At 59.3% G+C, this 21322-nt stretch overlaps 2 protein-coding genes across 2 annotated transcripts; one reads left to right on the top strand and one right to left on the bottom strand.

Annotated features, from left to right (window-relative positions):
- Positions 1-2243: 2243 nt before the first annotated feature.
- NOC4L (nucleolar complex associated 4 homolog) lies at positions 2244-7330 on the bottom strand. Its single transcript, XM_007955034.1, has 15 exons — positions 7214-7330; positions 6883-7003; positions 6544-6650; positions 5192-5299; positions 4828-4977; positions 4655-4754; positions 4523-4557; positions 4022-4072; positions 3768-3879; positions 3602-3662; positions 3324-3434; positions 2947-3107; positions 2785-2867; positions 2470-2583; positions 2244-2363 (listed from the first exon to the last, which is right to left on the bottom strand). The coding sequence occupies exons 1-15, from the start codon at positions 7328-7330 to the stop codon at positions 2244-2246; spliced, it is 1551 nt and encodes a 516-aa protein (XP_007953225.1).
- A 143-nt stretch (positions 7331-7473) lies between these two features.
- On the top strand, positions 7474-12130 carry DDX51 (DEAD-box helicase 51). Its single transcript, XM_007955055.2, has 13 exons — positions 7474-7923; positions 9230-9380; positions 9581-9726; positions 9804-9875; positions 9968-10074; positions 10199-10307; positions 10378-10523; positions 10675-10870; positions 10950-11065; positions 11450-11566; positions 11650-11751; positions 11834-11897; positions 11984-12130. Exons 1-13 carry the CDS (start codon positions 7474-7476, stop codon positions 12128-12130), a joined length of 1923 nt encoding a protein of 640 aa, XP_007953246.2.
- The last annotated feature ends 9192 nt before the right edge of the window (positions 12131-21322 follow it).

The following is a 21322-nucleotide window of genomic DNA, read 5'->3' as shown; positions in this document are numbered from 1 at the left end:
AAGTCAGAACAGGCTGCAATCTACAAACACACCCAGGGAGAAAGTGTTGTCCTGTGTGGACCGTGAGGACCTGTCGTTGTTAGGTGCCCTCGAGCCCAACTCCTAGCAACCACACGCAGACCAGAATGGAACACGGTCCATCCTGCACCAACCTCACAACCACACCAGGCTTGAACCTATCATTGCAGCCACTGTCGGCCTACCCTGTTGAGTCTTCATTTTGTCACTGACCCTCTACCTTACCAAGCAGGCTGTGCTTCTCCAGGGACTGGCCTCTCACGATACCACAAAAGCCTGAGACAAGTCTGGTCATTCTCATTCCTGAGCAGCATCATGCCTGTCCTTCCAGGACAGACGTGTACCTTCAGGCAGTCCGTGGAATATTTGAGTCTTCGCCATTTGGGAGGATGTGTCCCGTGCACAGTGAGAACCTAGCAGGTGACAGTCAAATGGCCCCCTCAGTGTCTAAACTCCCGGAGCTACGGGGTTATCAGAACTGGGACTGGACGCTCAGGGTGGTCGGCTGGGGACGGGCCCCCGTAGCCCCCAGAAGAGGCCTCTTTGATCCTTGGTGAGACATTAAGTTTGGCGTTTCATTAAGTGGCAATTCCACCAGACAAGGTCCTTCCAATGATGGAATCCCACTCCCACCAGCTGAACCAGGAAGAACCATTGGAAACGTAGTGGACACCCCTCCACCCAGGGCCCCACAGGGCAGGAAATAGCTTCCCTGCGTCACCATCGGGAGAGCACACCCCACTGAGCTCCCCTTCATGGGGCAGAAGTAGGGATCAGTGCCCAGGGCTGCGTCGGGGGTAAACAGGCACCCTGAGTCCTAGGCCTGCGGGTGCGGACCCCAGGGGCTGCTCCTCATGGAGATGTGGGCTGTGGCTTCTCAACGTCAACAGCCCAGGAGCCTTGGTTCTGGCTCCCAGAAGGTGCCCCACATCTTCCCAACTCAGGTACCCCAGGTGTTATAGGTGGCCACCTGGGGTTGGCACCTGCCACAGGACTGAGGGCAGGCCCTGAGGCGCAGGCAACGGTGAGGAAATCTGCGTGGTGAATCACGCCCACACCAGGGCAGCTCTTTCGGCCCTCGGGGTCTGGAGGAGGCCACAGCTGGGCTGCAGCGGCCCCTGGCGGCTGCGCGCGCTCAGGACACCGCCAGGCAGAGCAAGCGCCCACAGGGCTGACGCCACGACCTCGGCGCTGGGGAGTGTGAGCAGGACAGAGCACACCTGCCTGCCCGCACGCCCCGAGTTCTCACTGGGGGTGGCATCTACGCATAACCGTGGGGTTTAGATGGGCCAACGTCACGGAGACACAGTGGACTGTGCGTGAGCGTGAACACACACGTGTGAAGGCATGCATGCACGCCCCCGCACAGCACGGCCCGCTGTACATTGGCCCGGGCGGGGCCTGGAGCGAGGATGAGGGCCCAGCCGGTGCAAAGGCCCTGGGGCAGAAACAGCCCACCGTGTTCCGGGGGGAGTAGCAAGCACCCCACACACAGGGTGTGCGGCTCCGTCCCTGGACTCTGGGTGCTGCCTCACTCCGACCCCTTGCTCAAGGCCTTGGACCACAGGGCAGCTCCTAGGACCCAATCAGGCAGCAAACATCAGGATCCACGGTCAAGAGCACGCTGAGCACGCTGTGAGCGCTCCAGGCCCCCTGCTCACCTCGGGAGTGGGGGGTGGGGGGCAGGGAGGGGGCTGTAGAAGGGGGGCTCTGGCAGTCACCCCGAGTCCTGGACACTCCCAATGCTGTGTGGGCTGCCCTACACACCCGACCTCCCTCATCACCTGACAAGCCTGCAGCCCCGGTTCATCTGACTCCTCCTTAAAGATCTCTAGAAGGCTCAGCTGTGCTGCCCTGGGACATGCGACAACCTGGAGTGGGCGGCTCTGGCAGAAAGCGAGTGCAGGTAGGTCTCCTGCCTTCCGGCCGTGGCGGAGAGCATACTGAGGAGCTGGCACCTTGCCGGCTCCACCTATAACCACTCCAGCCGAGGTGGGTCACCCCTGGTGACTATACCCAGGCAGAGACAGGTCCTTCCTGTCACCGTGCCCCCAGGCACACATGATGGAAGAGGCCCCAGGTGCACCATGGGCAGCTGGCCAAACTGCATCCCAAGAAGGGCAGCCATGGGAGCCCCTGACAGCCAGCCAGGAGAGGGCAGCCCCCCACTGTCCACTTCCCACCAGAGTCATAATTCTAGAAAATGATTTATTGGGTGGGGGGCATCAGCTGAGGGAGAAGTACTGGGCACAGGGTTCTCCCTGCCGGCCCAGGAGGCCCACGGGTGGGATGAACTCCAGCGGGACTGGCTCCGGAACCTTCTTTTTCAAGTCCTGCTCGAAGACCTGGAGGGCAGGTGGCTGGCTCTCAGGCACGGTCCTGTGTACCTGGGTCCCCACTGTGCCCCTTGCACCCCTTCACCTCACCCCCCACAGCCCCTCCTGCCCTCACCTCATAGGGCGTGAGCTCCAGCAGCGGTGCAATGCTGGCCTCCGGCACGCACAGCACCTGGTTGATGACGCTGGCAGCCTTGGACACCTCAGGGTGGTAGTGCCTCTGCAGGGCCTGGGGGAAGGGGGACCAGGGGGTACGTCATCTTCCCAGAGAAAACAGGAGTAGCGCTCTAACAAGCAAGCACTCAAAGAGTATATGCTTGCCACGTCTTTAACATGGCTGTGCGGTAGGAGTGGGAAGGTTCAGACACAAGTCAGCGAGCAAAGTGGATTGTCAGATGTCGGGGGAGTGAGGATGGGTGGGGAGCCTCACCTGCAGCTCCCACAGGGAGCTCTCGAGGGCATGGCTCTTGGCGGGGTCCTGTTCCTCAGGGTCATAGGGGTCCACATCGAGCTCTGGGGACAAGATCCGGAGGTGGTGTGCGCCGGCCCCTGCCCGGGCCCTCGCTCCCTCCCCAACTGCACCCTCACTCACCAGGGCCCTGGGGGCGGTGCACAAGGACCCGGCAGGCGGGGTGTCTGCGCAGCAGGTTGCAGATGAACGGCAGCACCATCAGTAGGGCCTCCGGGGGCGCTGTCAGAGCCAGGCGAGACAGGCGCTTGGCGAAAGCCGCCACCAGGTAGGCAGGGAGGTGGCTGCGGGGCAGGAAGGTGTGAGGCCCCATCCCAGTCCGAGGCTCTGCTGGGGACGGGCCCGTGACGGGAGGGACAGGGGGAGACGCCCTGCCGACGGCTCTCTGCTGGCTCCCTGTGCCTGGGGGACTGCCCTTCTCCTGACCCCACACCTCCCTGAGGGACAACCAGCAAACCCACCCGCAGCACAGCCCGCCCCGTGCCTGCGCCAGCACTCACGAGGACGACAGGAACAGGTCGGCCAAGTGGAAGAAGCGGGCTCGGTATTTGACGTGGAAGACAGACGGGTCCAAGAGGCTGTAAAGCTTCTGGTAGAAGTCGGGGTACTCCCTGGAAGTGGGGCGTTGTGACGAGGCAGGCCCAGCACACCACCAACCCCCCCCTGGCTGCAGTCCCACCTCCTCCTACTCCTCTTCCCAACCCCACGGAGGTCCCTCAAAGCGCCTTAGGCAGGGACTCGGCCCAGTAGGGAAGGGCCCACGGCCGCCCCCACTCACAGGTTGTGTTTATGGATGAGAATGAAGAGTCCGTTCAAGGCCAAGAGGCTGATGGCACCTCCTGCAGAGAAATGAGTCCCTCAGTGTGCTGACCCTCAGGGCCAGGGCCTCCCCATCTCCACCCGGAGGTGCCCCCGGACCCCAAACGCTGTGTCGGCCTGCTCACCAACGTCGTAGGCGCCGGTCAGGAAGTCCGTCATGAGCGTGGGCTGCGCCAGGTGCGGGAGAATGGACTCATGCATGGTCAGCAGCACCTTCTTACACAGGCTGATGGGCAACTGGGGGTACAGGCAGGCGGGGTGACCTGGGGGTGGCCACTGTTGCCCCCCACCCGCCCGTGCTCACCCCGCAGTGCCTGCCTTCCCACCCCCACCCGTGCACGCCTGCCCTGCCCCCGCCCCCGCCCCCGCCCCCGCCCACCTTGTACTGGAGAAAGCTGAGCCACATGAGCTGGAAGGCTTTTCTGTGCTCCTGCGGGGAGCAGATGGCGGTGAGGACGCCCTGCCCATGGCAGCCTTCACCGCGGCCCAGCCCTGCGCTCCCTCCTGCACCTCTGGCCTCCCCTCTGCACCTGGACCCCCCGGCCCACAGCCCCAGGGCTGCCTCAGAGCCGGGAGACGGGCAGGACCAGTCCCTGCTCCCTGAAGCGCCTGAAAGCCTCAGGGCCTTGGTGACGTTGTCTGTAGGGACCCAGCCACGGAGACCTCAGTGAGAGGAGCCTTCTGGACCCCAACCTCTGCCGTGGCTCCCACAGCTCTCACCCCACCACCACGTGCCTGTCAGCCACCCCGATGGTCACCTCTGTCCCAGAACACAGGGATACGGTGCCTTTCTGGGCCGGGCTGACCCAGGCCTGGAAGATTTGGTCCCACCCAGTGAGCCCCAGGTTCAGGTCTGCACCCACATGCTGGAGCACCTCACCTTCAGATGAACCACCTTCCACTTGTCTGATGGACCTGTAAGGAGTGTCTGGCTGAGACACACACACGTGGAACACCCCCACTCCGCTCTACTCCCAGGGACCCACGGTATTCTCCATCCATGGCCTCTCACCTGTATGCTTCACAAAGAAGTTGGGGGAGCTACCCTCTTGGTGCGGCAGGCTCACGGCAGACAGCAGCGTGAAGGCGTTGTTCCAGAAGGTGAGCGGCACCTGCAGGAGGCTGGCTGAGCACCCAGAGGCCATGCACCCCTGCTGCCTGCCTGGGAGACACCACCCGGCTCACCTCAGCTCGTCCGTCAGTCACCCTGGCCATGACGCCTGTGGCCGCCTGCATCGTATGGTAGCGGATGTCATCATACTCCAGGTAGCCCTGGAACTGGGAGAGGAGCAGGGCGTGGTCCTCCTCCGGTGACAGCAGGCCTTCTAACACCAGCTGGTGGAGACAGAGGTGAGTGCACCCCCAGGGCAGCTGGCGGGGAGGGCAGGGCACCAGCAGACATACCCCCAGGTCAGCAAGGAGGGAGGGTGCCAGCAGACAGGGCAAGTGGTGAGCCCAGCAGCCACACCCACAGAAACCCCACTACTACGTAGCGTGAGGTGTAAGAACCAGCGCACCCAGTAGCCCAGAGCCCTGCCCAGCCCCTCACCTTGAAGAGCTCACGAGGAAACAGATAGTGACCCTCCCACTTGGGTTTCTCCAGAGGGTGTGAGCCTTCTAGCTGCACAAACTTCATGAGGGTGCCAAGGGCCAGCTCCTGGGAGGAGAGGGGGTAAAGTGGCCATGACAACCCAGCTGCACATCACATCCCCCTCATGCCCCTGCAGACCAGGCGCAAAGGCCAACCTGGGCCAGGAGAGGCCCCCACGAGCAGACCCAGCACCGGGTCAGCAGGCGGGAAAGTAAGGTGGTACGAACCCTTAGTCCACTAACTACAGGCCAATGACAAGAACAGACTCTGCCACCCGTGACCCCGTTCTTTGCCCGTAAAACACGTTGGAACCTGTGCTGTGTGCAGACAGGGCCTGGCCTGGGAGCCAGTTGACCACTCTCCTGTCACCTGTTCAATAAGACTGCCTTGAGAACAGCTGAGGAAACGCAGGCGTGACACACCACCACGGTGCCTGGCACAAAGCAGGGACCCAGCAGGCAGTGTTTACCCTGGCTCATCTTCCAGGTCTAACACCAGGATTGCAAACTCAACACCTTCACAGCCCAGGCATGTGTGAAACGACAGAGAGTAGTGGGGAGTGCGGCAAACTGGACGAGATGTGCCCTTCAAAAGGGACACCTGCTCTCCCTCTGGACAAACGGTGCCATGCGTGGCTGTGGGCCTGGCAGCAGAAGAGTGCCCGCTTTTTTGGTGAAAAGCTGGGAATGAGAATTTTTGTATAACGTCTCCTTAACTCTTAAAAGTTGGAGCCTTGACTGTATTTAGAAATAATACAACAAATACCGACAAGAACATGAAAAAACAGAACACTGGCTTACTGGTGGTACAGACATAAGATGGCGCAGCCGGTTAGAAACTAAAAACATTGAACCGTACGTGTTAAGTGCAGTACGTTACTGAGGATCGTAGCCGGCCTGCGCCCATGGCTGTAGACCCATTGGGGAAGACCGTATGTGGCTACAGACAGACCAAACACCCCGACTTGCACAGGGGCAGTCATGACAGCGCCCAGTGCTGTGTGGGCACCACACATACACACGCTGAGTTGGCCTGCTTTCACGTGGCTTGGCCAGGCGGGCCTTGAGTCACGTGGTGGAGACAAGGCCGCTGAGGCAGCTGCCCCGGGTCAAGGCCAGAATCGGCAGAGCTGGGATGCAAAGCTAGACTCAGTCACCGTGTATGACTATCACCTGTGGTGCACCATCTACCACAAGCCTCGGAGGAGGGCTGGCTACCCACATGCCACACTCCTGCAAACCACAACCCAGGAGGCAGGGTACCTGGCTCCCCCCACAGAACACCAACCAGGGCAGCCCAATGAGACTCACCCGGACCCGGAAGGAGGGGTGGGCCAGCAGCTCCGCCAGGCGACAGCAACAGCTGACATAGCGATGCCGCATCCACACCTTGTACTTGCGGGTGGCTCCCTGGGACCCTGCAGGTGGGGGGGGGATGCGGTAGCAGCAGGAGGCTCACCCTGGGAGCGCCATCCCCGGGACGAGCCCGTGGGTTCTACCCGCAGCAGGTGCTCAGCTGGGGCTCCCCGACCGTGCTAGCACCCCCACTCTCCCCTAACGCCCGCAGTACGACCCCGTCCCACAGCGACCGTGGTGGCCCTCCCACCGCGACCCCTGCCCAGGGCTTCGGGGCACTTCTCCCTCCCTCACCTGCCATGACCGCCTCCTCCGAGGGCAGCCGGCCCACAAACAGCTCCGCCCGCTCCAACAGAGCCCCGAACAGGCGGCTACATGTGCGGATGGCCTCCTGGATCTCCTCCGGGTGCTCAGCCTGCAGGGCGAGGCCGGACGTGAGCACGGGATGCCGGCCGCTCGCGCCTCCCGCGGACCCCGCTGCCGTCACACACCCGGGGAGCGCTTCCGGACCCGAGGACTCCCCCTGAACCGCACCGTGTGCCGGCCCCGGGTCCCGCTCCCACCGGACTCTCCTCTCACCCCCCGTCCCTGCCCACAGCCGCTCCCGGGCCTCCCACGCCGGGACCTGCAGCGCGGCCAGGATGTCAAACACGGCGTTGGCCTCGCCGCGGCTGGCCAGCACTGCCTCCAGCAGTCGGCCCAGCGCCCGGCCCCTGCCCCCGGTGCCGCCATCCGCCTCCATGCCGCCGCCGCCCCACGCGGAACGGGCGGGACTCCGCCCCACCGCCCGGCGCGCCCGTGACGTCAAGTGACGTCATAGCCTGGCGCGACCGCCCGTACGTCACGCCGGCGCCGAGCTCGCAGTCTCGTGTAGCTCGGCTGGCCATGGCGCTCTTTCACGTCGCTCGGTACTCGGGGCCCGAGGAGGCAGGCCCGGCCCAGGCGGAGACCGACACGGACGGCCGCGCCCGCAAGCTGCTGGAGCGGCTGCAGAGCCGGGCCCGGGAGCGGCAGCAGCAGCGGCGGTCTGCGCCCTCACAGGCGATCGCTGAGGCGGCGGGGAAGCGGCGTCGGCGGCCGCGGCGGCGACGGCGCGGGAGCAGCGGTGAGCCCGAGAGCCCCGGTGCGCCGCGGAGGAAGCGGCCGAAGGCGGCTGGTAGCGGCGCGGACGCAGGTCGGGGCGACGAGGCGCCGGAGGAGGGCGCCGTGCACGCCAAGGCGGAGACGGTGGAGGAGGCCTCAGAGACCCCGCGGGAAGGGCCGCCGGAAGCAGCCTCGGGAGCTCCAGCCCGCGCCCTGCTGCTTGGCGGCTTCGAGCGGAGGAGGGCGCCGAAGGTGAGCGGCTCCGAGGGTGGGTCGGATGGCGCGGCCGCGGAGCTGTCCCGGAGGCCTTGGGCCCCGCGCGTCGGTGAACGGGCACTAAGCCGCCCGGTGCTGCCGAGGCCGGGCACGGCTGTGGAGAGGAAGCGGTCGTCCATCAAGCCCAAGTCCGAACAGTGGCGAGAAAGCGGTTTGCAAAGCGAGGCCCCAGGGTCTTGACGGCACTCCGAGGGGTTCCGAATCGGAGGTAAAGCCGCACCCGGAAGCGGGGTCCATTTGGGTGTTTCGGAGACGGTACCGTTTGCAGGTGGACGGATCTTCGCTGCACACCTGGAGGAGGACCTGACTGCCTCTGCCCGGAAGGACGCCCCAGGTGGCGGCGTGCGGCTGAGTGGGAGGCTCTCAGTCCGGAGCGTGCGTGCAGACGTGCGTCCTTGGACGTTGCGCTGGCGCGCGCTTCACAGAGCCCACAGCGCGCACGCGTCCTGGGGCGCCCAGACTCGCGCTGCCTTTTATTGCAATGCGCGATTTATCGCGGCGATCCGGTGCGGAGCCGGCAGCGGCTTTCCGGTATCGGTGTCTCTGGATACGTGTACACGTACCCACCAGACTCACGTACTTGACACCGCGCCTGACACCTGCCTGTGCTGAGTAACGTTGGCCATGCCTAGCCACGAGTCTGAAATCAGCAGAACAAGACGGGCAGGACCACATTTTCCTGCAGAAGCTGTGTGCGCTTAGGTTAGGAATGCAGGGGAAGTTCTGCAGAGGAGCCAGGCGGCAGCAGTAACAATGTGGAGTCCCTCGGGCTGAGCACAGACCTCAGGCTGAGGGCGCTGGGGGCTTAGTGTAGTGGGCGGGGGTGTCAGGGAAAGGCCTTGAGGAGGCTGGGACCTCACAGCTGAGGCTGCCCAGGTAGGAGCCCTGGCGCCGTGTTCCAGCGAGGACGAGGCTGGGGTGACCGGGACAGGAGCGAGCTCTCAGAGCAGGGCCATTAGTGGCTCGGGCACAGGAACGGGACCAGCGGGGCAGGGCGCCCAGGGCTGCTTTTGAGGGGGTTTTGCTACAGTTGTGGGGAAGTATGGGGACCGAGGGCCTGCAGATGCGGTGGGCAGGCAGCGCCATCTTCTGAGTGTGTGTCAACCTTTACGAGCCACGTAGGGGTGGGTTGCCATGAAAGCAGAGGGCACCTGGGGAAGGCTTCTCTGGATCTCCCTGCCCTCCACCTTCTTAACCTGGGCCTGTCTCCCGTGTGCTTTGCTGTTTTGTTCCTGGTTGCCGCAGGCACTCACCTGCTGGGTTTGCCTCCCCTCCGGGACAGGTCCAGCCTTTACTGCCCACGTGGCTGGCCAAGCCGCGCCGAGTGGGGAAGAGTGTCACCGAGCACCTCGTCCCCATTCAGGACATCCCTGAGGTCCATCCTGACCTGCAGAGGAAGCTGCAGGCCCAGGGCATCTCATCCTACTTCCCAGGTGAGGTCACACCACAGCCAGCATGTCCCCACCCAGAGCCACAAGGCCCCAGCTACCAACCCACAACCCAGCCCCGTCTCTCCCTGTGGCTCTGAGGGCCTCCCGCCCTGTGCCTGGAGCTGGGTGGACTGCATGGCCGGGGGGCAGCTTGCTGGCGTTATGATGGCCGAGTGCCCTGACTGCCTTATGCCCCGACCCAGTCCAGGCAGCTGTGATCCCCACTCTCCTGCAGAGTGCAGCGGGGGGCTTTCTGGTGGGGAGAGGGGGCTTCTGGCCCCGGGACCTCTGTGTCTCAGCCCCGACTGGCAGCGGGAAGACGCTGGCCTTCGTCATTCCTGTGGTCCAGGTGAGTGAGTGGCTCCCCCGGCCTAGGTGGGCCAAGCACAGGAAGCAGGGCCCTGCTAACACGCCCCCTGCCCCCAGGCCCTCCTGCACCGGGTGGTGTGCCATGTCCGGGCTCTGGTCGTGTTACCCACCAAGGAGTTGGCACAGCAGGTATGGACTTCAGTGGCCTGTGTTCTGGGGCGGGGCCTTAATGAGTGGGAGCACAGCTTCCCCAAGCTGCTGACAACTTGCTTGTTCTCCAGGTGTGCAGGGTGTTCCACATCTACACGGCTGCCACACCCCTGCATGTCGCCCTGGTCACTGGGCAGAAGGCACTGGCCAAGGAGCAGGAGAGCCTTGTCCAGAGAACGTAGGTCCTGTGGGCCACCCCACCGTTGCCGTTGGTGTAGCGAGCGCCGCTGGTGGGGGTGTGAACATCTGTTGTCAGGAGGGCCGGGAAAGTGTCCTGGGCTCATGCGCACTGTGCTCCACAGAGCAAATGGCTACCGCTGCCTGGCCGACATCGTGGTGGCCACCCCTGGCCGCCTAGTGGACCACATCGACCAGACCCCTGGCTTCAGCCTGCAGCAGCTGCGCTTCCTGGTAGGCCACCAACCCTGTGCCTGGCTGGGGCCTCCCTGTGTCCCCTCGGCCACTAGACTTGTCCCTGCAGGTGGTGGACGAGGCAGACCGCATGGTGGACAGCATGCACCAGTCCTGGCTGCCACGCGTGGTAGCGGCTGTGTTCCGGTGCGAGGGCCCGGCAGACCCCTGTGCGCTGTTTCAGCGAGGGCCACTGAGGGCTGTGACTGCTGCCAGGTAGCCCCGCTGCCACCTCCTCGGAGTCCCTCCCCCCTGGAGCCCAAGCCTAGGGTGTCCCCAGGGTGGCGCGCAGAGGAGGGCCGTGAGCAGGGCCTCCCGCCCTGTGAGCCCCTCATCAGCTCGCTTGTGCCCTCATACCCGCCCCCAGCACCTGCGCCCCCCAGATGCCTCTGCAGAAGCTGCTCTTCTCGGCTACCCTGACCCAGAACCCTGAGAAGCTCCAGCAGCTTGGCCTCTACCAGCCCCAGCTCTTCTCCACAGGGCTGGAGAGCAAGGGCTCCGAAGGCGGGGTTGACGCGGCAGAGGATACGGGCGGGAAGTACGCCTTCCCAGAAGGACTGGCAGTAAGTGGGGGGCTGGTGGGCATGGGGTGGGCACTCGGGCGCTGAGCTCTGGGACCAACCTTGCAATGTCATCCTGCAGCATCACTATGTGCCCTGCAAGCTGAGCGCCAAGCCGCTCGCCGTCCTGCACCTGGTCCTGACCACACAGTTCTCGAGGGTCCTCTGCTTTACCAACTCCCGCGAGAACTCCCACAGGTGCAGGGGTGGGGGGGCGGGCCACATGCGTGTCCTGGGTGTTTGACTTCTACTTAGCTGTCCCCAGTGGGTATGGTGCCCTGGCTGGGATATCACACATCAGGTAGAGGACGCGAAGTGGGAATGCTGTATTACTCATTCAGGTGTCCTGGAGGACGTGGGTGGCGAGCATGTGGGCCTGGGCCCCAGCCTGTTAGGGCACGTGACCACTGGTCTTTCTGAGACTAGAGCATGGTGGGTAAAGAGCGTGGCTGTGGAAACTCTCAGCACGAGACAGCCTTGGGAGCTGAGGAAAGCCTGGGTGTTCCCACTGGCACAGTCCCCGTGACCACCAGGCACCATTACTACTCAGCCCTCAGCTCTGCCTACCCCTCCCCCCCACAGGCTCTTCCTGCTCATCCAGGCATTTGGGGGGGTCAGCGTGGCCGAGTTCTCCTCTCGCCACGCACCCAGCCAGAGGAAGAAAATCCTGAAGCAGTTTGAGCAGGGCAAGGTTCGGCTGTGAGTTCCGGGGAGAGGGGGTGGAGCCTGGGCTCACAGGGGCATCTGCCTGCGTGGCCTCACTTGAACCCCGTGACACGCAGCCTCATCAGCACAGACGCCACAGCCCGCGGCATTGACGTTCAAGGGGTGGAGCTGGTGGTCAATTACGATGCCCCACAGTACGCTCGGACCTATGTGCACAGGTGGGGCAGAGGTGGGGAGGTGCCTGGTGGGGGGGGGGGTGGCCCGAGGGCCTCTGGTCCCACAACCCCCGCTTGGCTCTAGGGTTGGACGGACAGCACGAGCAGGACGAGCTGGACGGGCCTTCACGCTGCTGCTCCGGGTGCAGGTGGGCTGCCGCCTGTGCCGAGGGCAGGGGGGAGGGCGGCCCTGGCTTACCTGGCCCCCAGGACACAGCCCCTGCTCTTCCTTCAGGAGCAGAAGTTTCTGCGGATGCTGGCGGGCGCGGGTGTGCCAGAGCTCAGGCGGCACGAGGTTCCGGGGGAGCTGCTGCAGCCACTGGTCCCACGCTATGAGGCAGCCCTGGCCCAGCTAGAGAGGACCGTTAGGGTGAGGGCCTGAGGGCTCTGGGGGCAACACAGGCTGTCCCAGGGGAGGGGCCTAGAAAAGCCTGAAGTTGCCAAAGTTGAAATGCGGAGAAAAGCAGACAGGGACTAGAAAAGAGAACGGACCCTGAGCAACCTGGCGCTTGCGGGCTGAGGGTGTGCAGAGGGCTCCAGAGGCGCTGTGGGGTCGCTGGGGGCGGTGCTTAGGTGAGCGAGGCCCAGCTTGGGGCAGGCCTGACCTCCCTGCTCCCACAGGAGGAGCAGAAGCAGAAGACTAGGTGAGCTGCCTCCCAGGAGACACTGAGTGCTGCCGTGAGAAGACCTGCCGTGGAGTGGTGTCTTGGTCGAGGCGGTAGACTCTGCTGCTGGGGACGGAATGGAGAGGGGGCTGCTGAACAACCCAACTCTCCTTAAACCTCACTTGCTTGTCATGTTGTCGGGGGGGGGTGCGTCCACACCTAGTGCAGGCACTCATGGGTCCCAAGGAGGGCAGAGAGGTGCATTGGTGAAGGTACTCCCATTGTCACGGGTGTCTGTGTGAAACAAAGCTGCGCTGTCACGTTTCACACGCAGCACTACCTGGGCATACGATAAACAAGGTAGAAGTGCCAGCCGTGCTGTTGGCAGGCTGGTGTGGTTCCAGAGGAGTGCCAGTTGCAGGCTGGTAAGGACGACCGTGCTGTCGGTGGGCTGGTACACCAACAGTGAAACTTTGTCTTTGCCTGGAGCCCTGCAGTCACGTCGGTCGGTGGGTGACTGAGGAAGGCAGGTTCCCGATACCAGGGCCACTCAGCTGTGCTGAGTGATACTTTGTGACATCGTGAACCAAAGGGACTATCTGTAATGAGTGCACTCAAACCAACCTGGATGACGCCACCTGCAGGACGCGGACACAGTCTGTGGCCAGGAACGCAGCGCGTGTGCAGAGTGCAGCCTGGGGCTGAGCTCCAAGCAGGCACCAGGGACCATGCGTAAGACGAGCACCAGCAGCCCAGCTCCCACCTGCCTGTGCACCATCTTCAGCTGTTTCAAGCTGCCACTGGCGACAAGCACCCCTGCTCATGCTTTTCGTTGCTGACTCTGGGCCTTGCCAGCCGCAGGGACCTGCCCAGGCCTGGGGACAGCCTGTCGTCTAACACAACGCCCAGCGGGTCAGTGTGCAGGTCAGCTTCAAGAAAGCACACCCAGAGTAACCAAACAACTGTCTGCATCAACAGCCCCCCGAGGCTTAGTCTAAGTTGCTCACAGAATCAACAATCACTTGGTACTGACTTCCAAATGGGCCTACTCGCCAGCCAGCAACACGTGAACGTTGTCTGGAAAAACCATCCTAAGGGCATAAATCCACGAGAATGTTCCAGCTCAGAAAAAGCAGCGGGGCCTGTGGGGATTGAGCCATGACTGTGACTGTTAACGTTCACCTGCTGGGATGTGGAGGCCGCCTGCTGCAGGCTTACCACAGCCGCCTGCCGCTGGACAACACGAGGCGCTGTGACCTTCAGGAAACAAAGGCAGTGGCTTTAGAACCAGCCTTTGGGGTCCTGCTCCTCCTAGCAAGGGGTCTCAGAGAACTGACAAACGCGAGGGGCCGTCATCGCAGGGGACCAGCAGTGCTGTCTGTTGCTGGCTTTGGAAAGCAACATGGCCGGTGTTTACCAGAAAACAAAGGTAGAACTTGGAGCAAGCCCAGGGCAGTGGCGGCTTTGGAGCTGATCACAGAGCAGCAGGCACTCCTCCACGTTATGGGGAGGGTGGGTGGTCCCGCTGCCTGTGCGGAGAGGACACCAGCTGGGAAGAACCAGTCACCCACCCATGTCAGCCCCGGGCTGAGCACCAACGAGGTTGACCCTGTCATGGTTGCCTACCGGACACGACCCCACAGGAGAACCTCCCAGCAGCACCATACGAGGACCCCTATGGCACAAGCAGATCTGAGCCTCCCTCAACCCCACGGGTGCCTGCAACCACTGACAAGTTTCTTCAGCTGGCATTCTCAGGATCTGTGGTGTATACTGAAGGGGCCCTGGTGGCTCAACGGTTAAGCACTTAGCCAACCCTGCTTTGCAGAAAAAGATCTGATAGTCCACACCCGTGAAGGTTACAGCCAGAAAACCCTGTGAGGCAGTTCTATGTGACAGGGAGGTTCCGAGTCAGAATCAACTCAGACGTCACTAAGGCCACGTTACCAAAAGCAGGCCTGTGTAGGACCCGCTTTCATTTCTGTCACAGCCTGTGAACCGCCACCGTCTGTTACCTCCTGGCCCGGTGGCTGTGGGTGCCCTGCAGTGGGCAGCCGCCTACCGCTGGTCCTCCAGTTGCAGTGCGTGCAAAGCAGTGCTGTGGAGGCCTGGGGCCACACCCACCCCTGGCGTAACCCATCGCTAGGTGTGAAGGGCCCTGCTCTGTCATGATGGCAGCCCGCCCTCTGGCGTACCAGGTCTGCGTCCTTTCTGGAAGATGGACAGAGTAGATTCTAACCGGGCTGTGTGGAGACAAGCCCACACGGTGTGCATGGCTGTGCCTGCCGCCCCAGGGCCTTGTTGATTCCAGCCAGCTGATGGGCTGCGAAGGTCGCTGCTAGTGCTGGGCCTGGGAGTTGGACACGCGCGTCTAGGATCAAAGGTCGGGCTCCCTTGGGGGTGGAGCGGCAGGCCTTCCGCAGGTGCTAGGATCTGTGAGCTGGGAACTTAGGGGCCGGGCCACAGCAGTTGGTTCTAGAGGTGGCTGTGACCATGGTGAGCTGGGGCCCTGCTGTTGCTCCCATCATACAGGGCCAGCAGTCAGGTCAAGGTCAGTGGGCAGAGTCCAGGACACAGCTGGCCGCCTGCACCTTCCTGCACACTCGGCAGGCTCGCCAGATGACGACGTGCCTGATCACGGCGCAGGCACTGCAGGGACCATCCCAGCCCTGCTTCAGCGTGCCGGCCCTCAGGCCCCATGTGTGTTCTGCAGACCCACTGACACTGAAGCTGTGGCCCTGAGCCTGAGGCCACCCTGTAAGGCAGTGATCTGGAGGGATGGGTGGAGGCTCCCCATGGCTGGGCGCTGCCCGAGCCGCAGTGCTTAAGGCAGATGCTGTGGCTGCCAAGTACTCCCCATCTTGGACAAAAGAGGAGGGCAGCGTTTCCTGGGCTTGGTTACGTGGAATAAACTTGGTATTAATCGTGATGCTTTAATGAAGGATGAAGCTTGTGGCCCGTGGTCCACACAGCCCTGTGCACCTTCACCTCTGTCCCGCCTTCGCTGTAATCAGATGCCAGCCCTGCCTGCCTTCTGTGCCCTGACCTCCAGTGGAGCCCTGTGGCCACGGAGTCACAGCATTGCAAAGCTGTGACCGCTTTAAGCATTGAAAGCAACCACTGTACTTGACCTGGGATGGCCTTTGCCTGGCTGGGAACGGACATGGGGTACCACCATCTCAGCTGTGGGCTACTGTGGTTGGTGGCATGTAGGTGTGGGCACTTTGCCAGGAAACTACTGCTGTGGCTACTTAGAATGCAGCTGTTTACAGTGGACTCCAGAGTCCTCTCATGGGTAAGGACGTTCTTGGAGAAGGCAGTCGGGAGAAAGCAGGCTGTTTCCCGTAAACCAGGCCGATGCTGGAAATGAAGGTCTGGTTCTCAGACACTGACCTGGCGTGACATTCTAGTGCCTGCAGGTGCAGTGGACAGCACCCGGTCACAGTGGCCCTGGCACCGTGCACAGCAGGCAGCCCCGTGGGCACACGGGCTCACCCCCAGTGCAGCTCGTGTCTGTCTGCTGCAGCTGTCACATGAAAATCGGGGTGTGGCTGTTGCCTGCTTAGGTGCTGGGGTCAGGTGACAACTTCCACTTATGCCGCTGGTTACCTGGGGTCCCCAGCATCACAATGGACCCTGTTGGGGCCTGGGATGGAATCAGGACAGCTGCAGGAGAGGTGGCTGGGGCCCTGGGGCCTTAGAAACTAAGGGGGAGGGGAGCTCTGCCTCTATGGCTGGGCTGGCAAGTACAGTCACGTGTCTAAGACTTCGCCAGGTTTTCCCAGTCATCCAGCAGATACACATTCCCGGCACCTGGGACCCTGTCTGGATGGGACAGACAGATGGGGAAGGATGGCCAGGAAGCAGGGGCGGGTGTCATAGCTGCTACAGAAGAGGGGATGGAGGTAGACCACGGTCTCAGCAGGGCAGCGAGTGTGAGCCCAGGGCTACGGGGCATGCCTCACAGCAGGGGTGCTATGCCAACAGGACAGCAGTGGGAGGGAGTCAGAGAAGCCCCTGGGGCCTTCCATCCACACAGCTGCTTGGGGAGGTGGCCCAAGCCAGCCCCTGGGGGCTATCCCTCCTCCCCACCCTATAAAATGACGGAGGCTCCTAACACCCAGAGCTACTGTGAGGACTTCCTATCACCCAGGAAGTGCTCACACAGCTGGACAGGGCAGGTGCTCAACGTCCACACGGAACCATTGCACACGCAGTAGATCAGTCTGTCTCACACTTGGTTCACACCGCTGTCTTAAGGATTGGACCCCAGGGCCTGGCAGCCTGGGTGGCCCACATACAGTGTCCCAAGAATCATGACAGACGTAAGTCCCAAGCGGGTCGGGCAGCAGGCTCTGGCCTGGCTGCTGTTGTGTAGTGCCGGGGGTGGGGGTGGGGGGCTCTAGTGGGCTCTGCTGTGCGGCCAAAGCCTGGAGAAGACAGTGAAACAGTGTTCACGTGTCACAAGCTATTGTCTGTAGAAGATAAAAATGTAATCACAATGTCAGAAACCAGGTAGACCCAATCAGAACCCGAGGCCAAGGGAAGTGTGATCAAAGGGCGTCTGGCATAGTTCCAGAGCACCGTCCACTGTCTGCACTGCGCCCGCGGGAGTACGGGCCGGCACCCCGCTCTGTCCTCCTCGGCAGTAACAGCTTGCAGGGAGGCAACAGACCAGACACAGAGGCACCATGAGGGGAAATGGACCCTGAGGCGCTATGACAAGACAACGGCTGAGCCTTGAATACCAATTGCTGAGTGGAGTAACTCTGTCACAAAGGCCACGTGTCGTCGGACCCCACTTGTGTGAAGTTTCTAATTGCGGAGATGGAAGCTCGAGTAGTGGTGCCCAGCAGTGAGAAGAAGTGGGGGTGAGTTTGTGGGGATGGGAAAACCGGCAGTAATTGCTGGCAGAGGTCATCCACCACGATTCGTGTCCTTGGTTTCACTGAAGTGCACATGTGAGAAATTGTTCGGTTGTCAAATGCTGTGTTATGTGTATTTTTACAATAATAAAAAATGATTTTTTGCAAAAAACATCACTATCTTCAGGTTGTCACCCCCCTGCTGGCACGGAGCACACCTCAGATTCTTCTGGAAAGCGTTCCCACCAAGCCTGCAGTGAAGCACAGGGTTCTGTTGCTCTGGCAACCACAGTCACACTTGGAAGCGTCTCCTCCCCTCTTGAGCCAAGGACCCTGTGTCGGCGGACCCACCTGTCCTGGGCTAGAGAGGGCTGGATGGGCTACAGCACCGTTACCTCCCCAGCAAGGGCGTGCAGCCCTGCGTGCCGGCACTTTGGAAGGTTAACAGTCACCAGGTGTGCATGCCACCTTTACATACAAGCTCACTCAGCTCTGAATGACGATAAGGAATGCTACCATTAAGAGGAATCCTTTCCATCTGCCCCTTAATTTCCCGTCGGGAAAAGCACTCATCTGCATGGATCATGTGTTCAGAGGACTGGCTCTCAAGCATTGGAATCCCATGCCTGTTTAATTCTTAAAAAGTGCATGGGTCACAGCTGTCGATGCTACCATATTGGAAGCAGGAAGGGTGGGGACATAAGCCGGGTTTACACGACTTTGCAGGAGGATTCCATAGGCTTTGATGCTGCACCGGACTTTCCCACAAGGTGGTTTCCTGAAGGACGGCTGTGACGTGGCATCCGAACCCACGTTAGTGGACACTTGGTGCTCCTCCGTTGGTCTCTGGAGCCCCCACCCAGACACGCTGCTTCAACACTGGCCATGGTCATTTGGAAATACTGGTTCCATGAGTTACAGCAACTGTCCCAATGCTGGTGCAGGTCAGCACACTCAGGACACCTTCATCTTTGTTGTTGTTGTTATGTGCCGTCCAGTCAAACCTGACTCATAGCGACCTCTCCTTGGGTTTCCGAGGCAGTATCACTACGGAAGTAGGATTGCCCAACGTGAAAACAGCTGGACACTGCAGACCTCCTGGAAGGGTCTGAGAACCACTGGCTTAAAGGAAAATGTGTTGGGAAGAAGCCTGTATTCCTGACTGTCAACAACCCTGGCTCCTACAGTGCGTCAGTTACAGAAGAGGTGCAGGGGCCTGCCCAGTGAAACAGGTTGATGGTGGACTGCTCTTCCACTGCCTCCAAGGGCTGGCGTGCAGCTGGTCTGGGTGGCTCAGAGCTGCCTGCTGCCGGGGAGGGGCTGGGCAGGTCTCGGTCTGCAGACGAGAGGCGGTACATGGGCAGGTTCCTGACTCAGTCTACTGGCGACTTGTCTGTGCCAGCAACCCTCCACTACCTGAGGGACCCAGGACCATGTGTGCAGTTCTTTGCTAGAGTTCAAGAGACAAATTAACACCAGTTAAATGCATGTCAAGCCACTGAGATAAAACACAGACAGTAATTCGTAAGCCAAGAGAAAAAAAAAAAGTCACTGGTGGAGTTGCTTTGAGTCTGTGCCCTTGTTGAGTTTCCAAGGTGCTATCTCTACGGAAGTAAGACTGCCCAGTCTTCCTTCCAGGGGATGGCTGGTGGGTTTGAACTGTCGGCCTTCTGGTTAGCAGTCACATGCCTTAGGCACTACACTACCAGAACTCCCAAACTTCTAGAAACAGATAGTATTTAGATGGTAAATAAAATAAATTAAAAAAAAAAAAAAATCCTCCTGCCATTGAATTGATTCTGGCTCATAATGACCATACAGGAAAGAGTGGAACTGCCCCATCGGGTTTCCAAGGACTGCCACATCTTTCTCCACAGAGTGGCTGCTGGGTCTGGTCCACGGACATTCTGGTTAGCAGTTGAGTGCTTTAACCACTGTGTACCAGGGCACCCTCAGATAAATTCCAGGTGAATCCAATTAAAGGAATAAAAGGGAAAAACAAACATTGAAAATTTTAAAAAGTAGTATTTTCCAGTTATAGAAAAGATTAGAAGAATTAGGGGGCTATTAATGCTAATGTGTAGCCCTGTGGAGATTACCATGAGTATCCACACAAAATGAATGGCTGAACTAACAAAGCCGACCAAAGAGAGAAAAAGGCTAATAACCCAAAACCAACTAATAAATTCAATAATCCAAAGGAAAATTAGGGATCTACCATTTTAAAACTGTCTTAAGGCCAAAGAGTTTTACTTAACTCAGTTTTAAAAAATTACCTTTTACAAATTAAATATATGCTTTTAAATCATTCAAGTTCATGGAAAAGATGCAAACCTCTCCATTTTATAAAATGAGCATGAATGATAACACATAAAAGGGCCAAATTTAAAAGCATTTCACACAAGTCCGGTTACAGAGATCATTTTAGAAATCGGCACCTAGAGCCGACATGCCTCCAGAGAACAGCACGCTGCCCGCCAGTGAGTGCCACCCCTCCAGAGATGGCCAGCAATGTACCTGCTAAAAAGCCACTGGATGTCAGGAAGATACCTTCTAAGTAAAATGCTTATCAAAGGAAACTGTTTAAACTGGTATGTTTAAAAACTAGCTCCCTAACGTAACAGCCAATGCCATATTTAAGTGCTGACGTGCAGACTCATCCCATCAAATCAGGAACATGACGGATGAGTGTACCACTGTCACCACTTCCAATCCACCCCTAAACAGGCTTCAGCTAAGACAATTAAAAAAAGAAACTAAATCCCAGGGGAAAAGAGAGTTCTGTTTATTTACATACAACACGGCTATCTGCCTAGAAACACAATATACTGAAAATTTTAACAACATAATTGGAAACTAGATGAGTGGGACCTTTTAAAAATTAATTCTTAGGTGCATCAGAAGATGTCTCCTAAAGGGTAAAAAGAACCTAAACCAAACCAAACCAAACCCACTGCCGTCGAGTCAGATCCGACTCATAGTGACCCCACCTTGGGTTTCTGTGGTGATATCACTACGGAAGTAGATTGCCCAACCTTCCTTCCAGGGAGTGGCTGGTGGGTTTAAACCGCCAGCCTTCAGAACTTACAGGATGGGAAAAAATATTTGGCTATGACATATCTGACAAGGGACTTATCTCCAAAAATTACAGAAAACTTCAACACCTCAACCCCCAAAACACAAACAATCCAATTCAAAAATGGGCAAAGGACATGCAGACACTTCTCTTAAGAAGATACATAGGCGGTCAACAAACATGAGGAAATACTCATGCTACCAGCCATTAGAGAGATGCAAATCATAACAATAATGAGGTATCACATCACCCCAGAAATAACAGCAAAGTTCAACAGGACAGAAAACAACAAATGCTGGCGAGGGTGCAGAGACTGGAACTCTCATACATTGCTGGTGGGACTGCAAAATGGTACAACCATTGTGGAAAATGGTATGGCGTTTCCTTAAAAAACTAAACAAATACCATTTGATCCAGCAATTCCATTACCAGGAAAATATCCTAAAGAGGTGAGAGACAGGACACAGACAGACATATGCATGCATACGCACGTTCACTGTAGCACAATTCACTGTAGCAAAGAGATGGAAACAAACTAAACGCCCATCAACAGATGAGTGAATAACCAAACTGGTACATTTACACATGAAATACTATGCAACATTAAAGACTAATGAAGAATACACAAATCATCTCACAACATGGATGAATCTGGAGGACATTCTGCTGAGTGAAGTTAATCACAGAAGGACAAACTGCATGAATCCAAGGACAAGTTTACTCAGGGAAGGAAATTCACTTTGTAGGTTACTGGAGATGGGAGGGAAGAGGAGGGAAAATTTCTGATTAGTTGGGGGTCAAATGTTGATTTGGGTGAGGAAAGGCCAGTATGAAAGAGTCTGTGACCAGCAAGGTGACGATGGGGAAATGAAGGACACAGAAACATGCACAAAAGATACAGATGACAGAGGCAAATACTATTCCACGCCCAATACTGCATTACCAGTGGCACCAAACACCAGGCATACGCATACCAGGTAAACGCAGAGGCAGGTGAGAAGATCAGGTGGGGGAAGGTGAACAGGAAT

The sequence above is a fragment of the Orycteropus afer genome, unplaced genomic scaffold (assembly GCF_000298275.1).
Source record: "Orycteropus afer afer isolate SDZICR_OR568_19922 unplaced genomic scaffold, OryAfe1.0 scaffold00489, whole genome shotgun sequence".
Lineage (NCBI taxonomy): Eukaryota > Metazoa > Chordata > Mammalia > Tubulidentata > Orycteropodidae > Orycteropus > Orycteropus afer.
This window is presented reverse-complemented; position numbering and strand designations above follow the sequence as displayed.